This window comes from Fukomys damarensis, unplaced genomic scaffold (genome assembly GCF_012274545.1).
Source record: "Fukomys damarensis isolate Sample0158 unplaced genomic scaffold, DMR_v1.0_HiC HiC_scaffold_4, whole genome shotgun sequence".
Lineage (NCBI taxonomy): Eukaryota > Metazoa > Chordata > Mammalia > Rodentia > Bathyergidae > Fukomys > Fukomys damarensis.
In genome coordinates this window covers 7894130-7906463 of record NW_022900916.1, presented here as the reverse complement: position 1 = coordinate 7906463, position 12334 = coordinate 7894130, and the positions used below count along the sequence as shown (strand labels likewise).

General features: G+C 40.0%; 1 protein-coding gene across 8 annotated transcripts in view; it reads left to right on the top strand.

Annotated features, from left to right (window-relative positions):
- Fbxl13 (F-box and leucine rich repeat protein 13) overlaps positions 1-12334 on the top strand; it is a 273523-nt gene that overhangs the window by 141921 nt on the left and 119268 nt on the right. For all 8 annotated transcript variants that reach the window (XM_033756570.1, XM_033756578.1, XM_033756577.1 and 5 more), the window contains 3 exons: positions 9700-9798; positions 10389-10506; positions 10602-10764. In XM_033756570.1, the coding sequence (XP_033612461.1) occupies positions 9700-9798; positions 10389-10506; positions 10602-10764 (380 nt within the window). The remainder of the gene's footprint in view (positions 1-9699; positions 9799-10388; positions 10507-10601; positions 10765-12334) is intronic.

Sequence of the window (12334 nt, the reverse complement as noted above, 5' to 3'; positions counted from 1 at the left end):
CATCTTTTCATTCTCTCACATTTTTTTCTTTTCCCTTTTTGTTCTTCCCCTACGTATCACACCTTCCCTACACCTTTAGCTCCTTTCCTCCAATTTCTAAATGTCAGTAATCTTATTAGAATCTTATGCATTGTTGCAGAATATTCACACCAGGGAAACTATTTGGTATTTACACATGTGGGACTTATTTATTTCACTTAGGAGTATATCTTCAATATGTATCCATTTTCCTATGAATGAATCTATTCTCTCGCTCTTTATGGCTGAGTAATATTCCATTTTATAGAAAAACCACAACTTCTTTATCCAGTTTCCAACGGATGGGCAAATAGGTTGTTTCCAAGATTTAGCTATTACAAACTGTGCCGCTATAAACATGGGTGCACATACTTCTCTGTGATATGATTCTTTTAGTTCTCTTGGAAAGATACCCAACAGAGGGATGGCTGGGTCAAATGGAACCTCCAGTCCAAGCTCTTTGAGGTATCTCCATATTGATTTCCATAGTGGTTGCACTAGTCTGCACTCCCACCAACAATGGAGGAGGGTTCCTTTCTCCCCACAACCCCGCCAACATTTGTTATTGTGTGATTTCTTGATAGCAGCCATTCTTTGTGGGGTGAGGTGGAATCTCAGTGTTGTTTTCATCTGCATCTCTCGAATGACCAGTGATGTGGAACATTTTTTCATATATTTTCTTGCTGCTTTCACTTCTTTGTATGAGAAATGTCTGTTCATTTCGGATGCCCATTTTTGGATCGGGTCTTTATATTTGGGGGGACTGATTGTTTTGAGTTCTTTATATATCCTTGATAATAGTCCTTTGTCTGAGGTACAGCTGGTAAAAATTTTTTCCCACATTGTAGATTGTCTCTTAGTTCTGCTAATGGTTTCTTTTGAAGTACAGAAGCTTTTTAGTAAGATGAGATCCCAGTTGTTGATTCTTTCTGCTAGTTCCCGTGCTACTGAGGATTTGTTCATAAAGTCTTTTCCTATACCAATGTCTTCCAGAGTTCTGCCTAACTTACCTTCCAGCAAGTTTAATGTTTCTGTTTTAATATTTAGATCTTTAATCCATTTGGATTTTAATTTAGTGCATGGCGAAAGATAAGGGTCTAATTTTAATCTGTGGCAGGTTGACATCCAGTTTTTCCAACACCATTTATTAAAGAGGCTATCTTTCCTCCACTGAGGATGGTGAGCTCCTTTGTCAAAGATGAGGTAGCTGAGTACATCTGCATTTGTTTTTGTGTCTTCCAGTCTGTTCCACTGATCCTCAGGCCTATTTCTTTGCCAGTACCATGCTGTTTTTATCACAGTGGCTTTGTAGTATAGTTTCAAATTGGGAATTGTTACACCTGGTGCCATGTGACTGAACAATCACATTTGTAAACAATCAAATTTCACTTGTTCTCATGAGTGATATGAGCTGGCTCCACACAGCACTGAAGCAGATACTAAGACAGGGTAAGTCACTTGCTTAAGACCACACAGAAAATGTCTAGCCAAAGTTAGCATACTGGTCCAGATGTTGCTGGAGACCAGGCTCTGAACCACTAGGCTACTGCAAATGGTGAAGAAAAGGGTTGCATTTTGAATTTGAAAAAAGTATGTGGTCTTAAGTGCCATTTAATAAGGGCTTCTAGTGGAAAAGCTGTCAAGTCCAGAAATTCACAGAGCTATTGTTGTTGTTCTGGTTCAGTTCCTCTCTCTCTCTCTCTCTCTCGCTATCTCTCTCTCTCTCTGTCTCTCTCTCTTTTTCTTGTTCTATTTTTATTTTTTTTTTGGATATAGGGTCTCACTATGTATTCCATGCTGGCCTTGAACTTACTGTGTAGCCTTGGCTGGCCTCAATCTCAAAGTGATCTTTCTGCCTTGGCCTCCCAAATGTTGGGATTATGGGGTACACCACCAAACTTGATTGTGGTTCAAGTCTCCTGCCTCAGTTTCCCTATTAAAGGAAGGCTTTAACATAGCCAGTTGATTTCTGAACCACACTTCAGCATATGTTTAAAAGTCATATAATTTATGGAGACCTTATCTATATTATAAATAGGACATGTGTCAATTTAAATGGTTGTTATAATTATTAGTTTGAAAATACCTCTGTGCTGACCACATTGAAACCAAAAATTAAACATGACACACACTTATTGTTTAACATCCACAGCTTACTATAATCTCTTTGTATACAAACTGGATAAGCATTTTTATTTTGTTAGTCAAAATTAAACATCTGGCAAAAATTTTTAGATCTTGAAGAATGCCAAAATGATGTCTCTCAGGGGACAAAGATAATGTTTCCCACTCCTGGAAAAAAAAATTTAAAGAAAATCTTATGCTTCCTGAAAGCCATACATAAATTTCTTCCCACTTCCCTATCTTGGGCAGTGATTTCCATGAACAACTTGATAAGCTTTTTTTTTCATGGAGTTTATTGGTGCATTTTAGGTATACAGTACAGTTACATTCATCATTGGGATCCTTGTACCTTTTTATGACAGGTCTTGGTTCTCATTTTTTCCCTATTACGCTGCCCTCGCTTCATCCTCTCCCCACTCCTTCATTTACAAAGACTTTGTTTCCATATTTTCCTTTTCTAATATTTTTTCTTTTTCCTTATTTCCTTTCCCCTACCCTTCCCACTTCCCCTACCTCTTTAGCCCTTTCCTTTATATTTCACATTATCAGTTTATAAACTGTTTTCAAAACTCTATTTCCGTCTTTGGACCAGAGTGAAGTGTGTAGCTGTGAAGCCACTGTCCTGCCCAATAAATCTTGGCAAACTAAATAGTTTTGTGGATCCCTGTGTTGCAAAGAGAAAGAAAGTGGTGGCTCTCTTGGTTACTAGCAGTGAGGCTCCATTATGATATGGGGGAGTGGGAGCAGTTTGGCCACTGTGTGAAGAGAACAGGAAGGGGGCCCTAGACCAGAAGGACAGGCTGCAGCTCTGACTCCCTGTACACAGGGACAGTCCTGGGTCCAGGGCTGCAGAACTAGAGAAACAGCTGGAAACAGAACAGCTGGCTCCCACAGGCTCCGCTCCGCTTGTGTTCTAACTCCCCACTCCCAGTGGAAAGTGAAACTCTTTGTGTTTGGTTGTCCAATGTTTCTAGATAAACTTGGCGGTCTTCAGTGACTGGCCACATTGACCCGCCAACCCCTTCAGAACTACTAATCCTGATTTGCATTGCACAAACAATTAATTCAACAACAAGCTGGGCTATTAGCAAAGCTGTGTCAGTCCTCCTCTGCATCAGCACTATGTAAAGGATGCACAGCGGCTAATGTGTCCTTGCAGAGGAACTGCACGTGTTTGTGGGTCACTGCCACATGAGGCAAAGGACAGAAACCAGGGCTGTGGGCTTCTAGGCTCTGAGGAAGAAAGATCTCTTCCTAACATGTGCGGAGGGCTACCCAGGAGAAGGCATGAGTGAACAGATGAGTTTCCCATATCGAGTGGGAGGGCCAGGAGGAGTAGACGGACCCGGAAACTACAGGATCGGCTGGAGAGGCAGGGTGGCAGGACCTCAGCCGGACAAGCGAGGGCTCCAGCATTTGGGAACCCATCAGACCTGCTCAGCACAGATGCTGGGGAGTGTTGCTGTTGATGGTGCTGTGATGCATTTGGGTGGTGAAATGAAACAGTGTTCCCTAACTTTTGGGGGAAAAGCTTTGTTTTTCTCTCTAATACTTCATTCTGCTTGCTAAGCCAGGCTCCTTGGAAGTCACTAAGAGGTCATAAAGGAATATGGACCAGACTGAAGTCATTACAGTGCGCATCAATCATTAGATTTGTGCTGGAGAATGGGAGAAACAGCTGGATGTGGAGAATCAGCTGAACTGGCTTGGGCCAGTTCTACTTCAGACACGTTTCTAGCTGCCATGGAGGGTCCCGCCCTGCATCTCTAACCTTTCTGTGTTGCCCAACTAACTGATTCAGAGACATTGTTGTAGAAAAGGAGTGGGAAGTAGATGTGAACACCAATGTGCTAAGCTCCTTCCTTCTTCCTGCCACCCGGAGCAGCACAGAAGGATCTTGGTGGGTCTTTGGTGCTCAGTACTTTGGTCTTCATTTTGTAATGGCTCACAGTTTATTTCTTTTACACACACTGATTTCAGACCCACCCAGAGGCAACTGGAGAGAGTTTTCCTGTTATATCACCAAAGCTTCTCTGATCCTATCAGTATCAATAGTTGCCTGTGGGTACTTAAGGTGTGGACCCTACTGGTGAGGCCGGTTCCCCCAACTTTCCAACCAGTGCAGGCTTTCCCCAAAAAGGGCAGGGAGACAGGACTCCAACTGGTGTCAAAATGGAAGCCAAAGTCACTTCACTACTGAACAAGGAGCGATCAGGCCCCAGTTGTTGTAAGAAGGAATCCTGAACAGGAAAAACAGATATCAACTGATGAGCCCTGGGGTTTTAACAGGGCAAAATATTTTGCTTTTTCTTTTAAGACCATTTTAAAATTTGACTTATATCCCCCATTATTTCAGTGAAAAGAAAGCACAACTAATAGTTGGTTGGCCTAAAAGACTCTACAGGAATATTTGAGTCATAAAATATTAGCCCAACATCTTTTTGGATATTCTAATATAAACTTTGTGGGGAACTCAGCACTTCATGCCAGGACAAAACTAAAATTCTCTTCTCAGTGGTTCCTTCCCTCTCCTTTGCTTGGAAACTAATCTCATTGGTCGGTAGCACCAAGTTTTTGGCTGTGTTGCAAGGAATCACCCAGCTGGGCTGCTTGTTGCTGTCATTTTTTTCCCCCTTGCCCAGGAAAACTTCATAAATATGTTTCCAAGAAAGCAAGACAGAAAAATTTGTTGTTCATTTGTGGAAGCAATTGTAAGAGGTAGCGGCTAGGAAAATATAGAGTAGGGTCTGAGATACAGGGGAGAACTTGGATGTGTCCCCTTCCTTGGAGTTATGTGTTGTGACCAGAAGTGATGTCCAGCCCTGGCTCCACCATTGCTGAGTGACTCAAAGCTGTCCCTTCATTCACCCAGAATCTACTGAGCAACTACTCTTGTCTCGCACACTGTGTCCAGCACTTGGAACGCACAATGAGGAGTAAAGAATATGTTCTCAATCACATAACTCCTCTGAATAGCATAGTGAGAATGCATGAACTGCAATGAGTTATGGTTCTCTACTCCTCATTCTTTTTTTTCCCTTTCATTGAGTTTATTGGTACTTCTTAGGTATACAGTACCGTTACATTCATCATTGGGATCTTGTACCTTTACATGATGTATCTTGGTTCTTATTTTTTCCTCATATCCCTGCCCTTCCTTTCCCCCCTCCATCCTTCCCTATTTACAAAGACTTTTACTCCTCGTTCTTGATCCTTTACTTTTCTGTGGGAGAAAGTTGTGCCCATAAGAACAAGAGGAAAGGTGGATCCAATATTACCTGGCCGTACTTCGTACTAGTCATTTTTATACATGGCCTCATTTTATTTTCTCAAGGATTTCTCTAAAAATTATATTATAATAGTGCTCGCTTTGGCAGCACATATACTAAAAATTATATTATGCTCATCTTACAGCTGAGAAAACTAAGAGCAAGAGAGGTTGTTCTGCCTTTGTTAAAAGTGAGAAAGAGACAGAGCCAGACTCAAACCCTGCTCTGCTGACTGAACTAGCATTCTTCCTTTCTCCTCCTCTCTCCTCCGTGTTTGTATGTGTTCATCTCCCCTGGACTTTTATTAGGAGCATTTATGGAAAATGTGTTTAAGATTCCTTGGCAGAACAATGCAAAATCCCGCATTCTTATTTCGAGCTTTCCTAACCTCCATACCAACTAAAGTCATTGTCACTTAAGATGGTTTTGCCACTTCAGTCATGGCCAACACTCTTGTGGCTTTGCCTCCTCTGTGTTTATCTTCAGCTTGGAATCATACTTTATCACATTCTACATTCTTAGACTTAGTCTTACTCCTAAATCTAATTCACTCAGCTCTTTCAACACAATAGAAAGTTTAAAAAAGACTATATAATCATCTCTTGGGAGGAAATAAGACATGCACAAATTATATGAAAGAGTAACAGGCCATTTATTTGTTGGTGTTTCCCTGCAAGGAGAGGTCTATAGCAGGAGATGATTTTGCTGCCTTTCCCCCAAAGATGCCACTTTCCGTTTCTCTTTTTCTGGGTATATATTGTAGACTACCATACAACAATGTGCATGAACTTGAACCAGTGAGTTACTCCTTAAGAGTAAAGACTGAAGTTTCCCCAGAAAGAAGCAATTTTGCCTCAAGACTGCAGTGTAGAAACCTGTCTATGAATTTCTAGTGCAAACTTATGATTCAATACAACATCAACTCTTTCCTGACTTTGTAACCTCCTGGCCTGCTCTACAAATTTCAAATTTGCCACCCCTCACAATCACACAAATTGACTCCTTAAAATAAATCTGAATCTGTATAATCCTATGGGTTCACTCTTTGAATACCCTAAGATACCTTCTCCTAGCTGCCCATTTCCTCTGGGTTAGCCCTTCTCAGGCTCTCAGGTGCATGTAGATCACCCGGGGAGCTGTTTCAGGCACAGCTGCCAAGTCAGTAGATGGTGGGCTGAGAGTCTGCGTGTCCACCCAGCTCCCTGGAAATGCTCATGGAGGGTGGAAGGTTTTATGTAACCAACTTGAGAACTCTATTATGATCCCAGTTATTCTCTAAAACATTTTTATTAACTGTATTACACTCCACCGAATGGATTGCCATAGTTTAGTTAACCCATTTCCAATTGCTCTAATCTTATTGGTGTCAGTTTTTCACTATTATGTAGTGCTGCCTAATGGTGTTTTGAAAATAGTGGACCACATAAGATGGTAGCCCATGAGATCATATTGTCTGGTGATGGTGCAGCTTAGTTTGTGTAAGAAATTCTATGATAGTCACACAGTGACACACCCTAAGACACATTGCTCAGAATGTATCCCGTCAGTAAGCCAGGATGTCTTTATCCCTCTACATAAATAATAGCATGCAACTCCATTTCCTCCAGATAACTTTGTCAAAGAAGAATTCTTGGGCCAAAGTGGATACATTGTTTGGGCTTCGGAAACATATTTCTCAAAGGTTCTTTTAAAAAATTGCTTGTGCTGTAGGCATCTCCCCAGCCGCAGGATCTACCAAATAGGGTTCTCTGAATTCATTCATGCATTTCCCCATTAATCCATGGGATGATATTACTTGATTCATCTATGTATTGGATGCCATAGGCATCCTGCTGGGAGCTGGGGTAGAGGGAATTTTTGTTCAATAACTAATAAATTAATTTAATTTTATAGTGATAATTACGTGGTGCTCTAAGTATATGACAAGAACCTGGTCTAATCGAAGGGTCAGGAATACCTCCTAAGGAAGTGACATTTGAGATGAGCTCTGCTGAGTCTTAGGATGTGGCACTCAGCTCCCTAACTTTTGGGCAAAAGTATAAATAATGAGACCTTAGCAGTCACCTGTGGCAAGAGATGATACACATGAGGAGGTCTCCCAAAAGGGCCATGATAGCTGCTGCCTCGCATTCTCCCCCTCTGTGCTGTTGTGGAGATGACGCTTCAGGGCAGTCCCCCTTCAGTCTGCTCCTCAGTGGGGTTTCAGTTGTCCATTACCCACACTGAACACCATCTGATTTCCTGTCTGGCTCCATTAGTTACAGAAGGTGGAACCTAAATAGCAAGTTATTTAAAGGTAATTTATCATAGGCAAATAGTTTGATCCTTGGATCAGTCATTATTTCGAACAGCCCCCCCCATACTGCTGCTTCTATTAGTGTGGATAATGATAGCTGGAAGGAAAAACATTCATTACAGAGCTATATTATTCAAAAGAATGTGGTACTGGCATAAGGATAGAATAGAGACCAAAGGACTAGAACTGAGAATATAGAAATTCAAATATTTATGGCCAACTGATACTTGACAAGAGTTCCAGGGCCATATCATGGTATAAAGAATACTCTCTTCGATAACTGATGCTTGGCCATCTGTATATCCACATGCTGAAAAAGTAAAGTTGGACCCCTTCCTCACACCAATATGAACATTAATAAAAAATGGACCAATGACTTAAATATAAGAGCCAAAATGATAAAATTTTTAGAAGGAAACGTTGGAGGTAAACTTCATGACTTTGGATTTGGCATCGCATTCTTAGTGATGACACCAAAAATATAAATGATAAAATATTATTAAAATTAAAACTTTTGTGCGTAATAGAGACTATTTTACAATTAGAAGACCAACATATAGAATGGGAAAAATAACTCTAAATTTTTTATCTAAATGAATACAGTGTCCTGAATATATAAAGAATTCCTACCACTCAACAATAGGACAGGCAATCCAATTTAAAAATTGGCAAAAGACCTAATTAGAGTTCTCCAAAAAAGGTACGCAAATGTTAATAAACATGAAAAGGTGGTCAATATAATTAGTCACTGAAGACATGCAAATCAAATCAATGAATTGTAAATTCAAACCTACTAGGAAATTTTTGAAAGGAAGTGTTAGCAAAGATGTGGCGAAATTGGAAGCTTCCAGGGGCCCCAGGATTTAGCTTAGCGGTTCAGTGGCCTGCCTCACAAGCAAGGTACGCAAATGTTAATAAACATGAAAAGGTGGTCAATATAATTAGTCACTGAAGACATGCAAATCAAATCAATGAATTGTAAATTCAAACCTACTAGGAAATTTTTGAAAGGAAGTGTTAGCAAAGATGTGGCGAAATTGGAAGCTTCCAGGGGCCCCAGGATTTAGCTTAGCGGTTCAGTGGCCTGCCTCACAAGCACAAGGACCTGAGTTCGATCCCTGGTACCACACACACACACACACACACACACACAAAAAAAAAAAAAAAAAAAAAAAAAGAAGAAGAAAAAAGAAATTGGAAGCTTCCAAGTGGAATTGTAGAAATTAGACAGTTGGTGAGGATGTAAAATGGTACAGCCACTGTGGAAAGAATTTTTTGTGGTTCCTTTAAAAGCTAAACTTAGAATTATCATATAATCCAGCAATATATATATATATATACCCAAAGGAAGTGAAAATGGTACTCAAGAGATAGATGTGCATACATATTCACAGCAGCTACCTATTCAGAATATGCAAAAGATGTAAACAATCCAGTTGCCTGTCAGCAGATAAATAGATAAACAAAATGAGTCACTAGATAGAGCCAAATAAATTTGACTTCAGTTGGAAATTGTTAGACATAGACTCTATATTCATAGAATAGGATATTATAAAAAGGAATAAGGCCATAAAGAGGAATGAGGTGCTAATACACGCTGTAACTGGATAAGCCATTAAAAATGATGCTAAAGGCCACATGTTGTATAATTTCTTTTATGTGAAACGTTCAGAGTCAGAACACAGATTAGTGATGTGTCAGGCGCTGAAAAGAAAGGAGGATAAGGAGCAACTGCTTAATGGGTAGAATTTCCTTTGGTCTTGACGAAAATGTTTTCAAGCCAGATTCAGGTGGTAGTCACACAACATTATGAATAGTTAAATGACTTTTCTAAGTGGTTAATGTTATGTGAATCTCACCCCATTAAAGCATATAATTATAGAGACAAAAAAACCTCATGTGCTTTCTTCCTGTCTTCTGTTTGCCATATTTGATGGTTTCCATCTTAAAACAGGTTCTCCCGTGACTTTTCACCCGCTTTGTATAATTTAGATTTCAGTCCAAGGCTTCAAGAACATTGCAAACAGCTGCAGTGGGATCATCCACATGACCATGAATGATATGCCCACCCTGACGGACAACTGTGTGAAAGTAGGTAGCTGGGAGGTGGAATTTTTTTTCCTCAGTCCAATTAAATGAGTACATATTCTAGTGGCTTGAATTACGGAAAAGTGTGAATTGGTCTTTCATTTTAATTAATAGTAAGAAAATCATACAAAGGCTTATATGTGCACACACGCATACATGCATACGTGCAAAAACATTTAAATATTCCAGTCCTTAAATACTCTAAAAAAACCTTGTTCCATAGTTAAGATATTTTTGTCTCAGCAGTGTGATAGTGTAAGCACAGAATGTAAATTTAACTCCCCCATCCAAGAGCTGACCAGGCCCAATCCTGATTAGCTTAAGTTTAGTTCTCTATGCCAAGCTGCCAAATGTAGTGATTTTTTTCAGCATTCCATCTTTTCATATTTTCCAATTTTCTGAAACACTATTTAATTCTGATTCCACTGCATTATATATTACACTATATTGAAAAAAACATTTTTTTTTCAAAATCAGGACCATTTAATGGTTAGTGTGTCTGTTTCTGTAAATAGAGAGGGGAAAATGATTCCCTTACTTTGCTAAACTTGTTCTATGAAGCATGATTAATTTAATTATTTTTTCTTCCAAAGGCTTTAGTGGAGAAGTGCCAGTGTATTACATCAGTGGTTTTCATTGGTTCACCACATATCTCTGATTGTGCTTTCAATGCTCTTTCTACGTGTAGCCTCAGGAAGATCCGATTTGAAGGTCTGTGATATTACAAATATGGTTCAATCTTATTTTGTTTTGCTTTTGCTTCTGTGGCATTACAAAGGCTGTACTTATTGTCTCCTTTTAAACAGGAAATAAAAGGATCACTGATGCATCTTTCAAATTTATAGAAAAGAATTATCCAAATATCAGTCACATTTACATGGCCGACTGCAAGGGAATAACAGATGGTACCCTCACGTCACTTTCACCATTGAAGCAACTGACCGTGTTGAATTTGGCAAACTGTATAAGGTAAAAAGCCATTTAGTCATGTATTCAAGCAATATTGAATATTGAGGATGCACCAGGCCCTTCTGTCAAGGAGCTCATGGCTAGTGGGTTAAATAGGAAGGTTGGTGGAGGTAAGGGCAGAGTTCTGTGGTGGTAAGGAGGGGAAGCTGACCTTTCCACCATGTTCAGCCAAACTCTGTGGTAATGTGAAGGATGGGCTGGTAATGGGGAAGCACAGGAAAAGCTCGGGATGAGGAATTGCAGATTCCTGTAGCATGAAATTAATTTATGGGCTACCTTTCTTATTGAGGGTTTCCACAGGTAGTTCAGTTAACAGGTTCTTTCCCAAATGGACTTTCTGACTTGAATAACAAGTCTAACTGTGGGGTTTCTTCTCTGGTACAGATTTCTTCTCTGTGTGGATTATTTAAGCAGGTAACAAATTCTTACTGAATCTCTTTAGCTGGGCCAATGGTATGGGGCTACTATCTCGGTATTTTCAAGTGGGTGAGGAGCGAGTTCCTGCTAAAACCTATTTTTCAGTGGGTATCTCAGCCTCTTGCCTGTGTAGATATCTTATACTATTCTAGGGCCAGATGATAACTAATAGCATTTGATCTATAATGAAGGTAATTTGAGAAAACATAAGACAAATCAGAGTTATAACCTAAGCTTCAAAGTGTTAGCCATGGTTCCTGTGATTACAGTAGAAAGGCAGCATGGTGGGGAGGCAGTTGGGAGAGACATAGGAGTTTGGAATGAGACCTGCAGCCTATGGCCAGTGAAGAACTGAAGCCTCAGTCCTTCCAGACTCAGTCAAGCCTTCAGATACCTGAAGCCTCATCTGGCAACTTGACTGCTAGCTCCAGGTACACACTGACCTAGAACCATCCAGCTGTTCCACATCCAATTTCCAAGATCCAGAAACTGGGAGATGCAGGGGAAAATCTTCGCCACTTATGACACCAAGATTGTGTTGATGTGTGATGTAGTGATAGATTACAGAGATCCACACGTGTGTACATGTGTATCTATTATATCTTTCGTCCTGTCTATACAAATGTGTGAAGTAAAATGGAACTTCATTCTTGTATTTTATTCAAGATATGCAAATTAGTTTAAAATTCAGCAGAAATTTTGTTTCCAGAAGTATAGTAGACAAGAAATTTCAAAGAACTCTGCCACAATTTAGACCCTTGAGGAAATATACTGTTAGTACATTGTTGAGCCCACTCCAGAAATAATTAGAAATAAATGTCCCAGTGGAAGACAGGGAGGGCAAATCTCCAGCCATTTATGAAGCAGGATGAACATAGCAGCTCACGCTGTCTTTCATTAGCACTTTGCAGAAGGCTGTAGCCAAATCTTCTCCCAGCATCAGGTTTTCTGTGGTTCAGGGAAGGATCTGCAGGTTACCTATTGGTTCCAGTCTAGCTGAATTGACCTTGTGTTTAGCAGAATTTTCTTCAAGATCCTAGCAGTTGTTTGGCTGTCTGTCTTGGTTTCTGTGTCCTAAAATTTGGTCTTTTTTCTTTTTGTAGACAATCATATCAGGGATTGCTTAACTTTGTCACATTTTAACCTGGGAGAA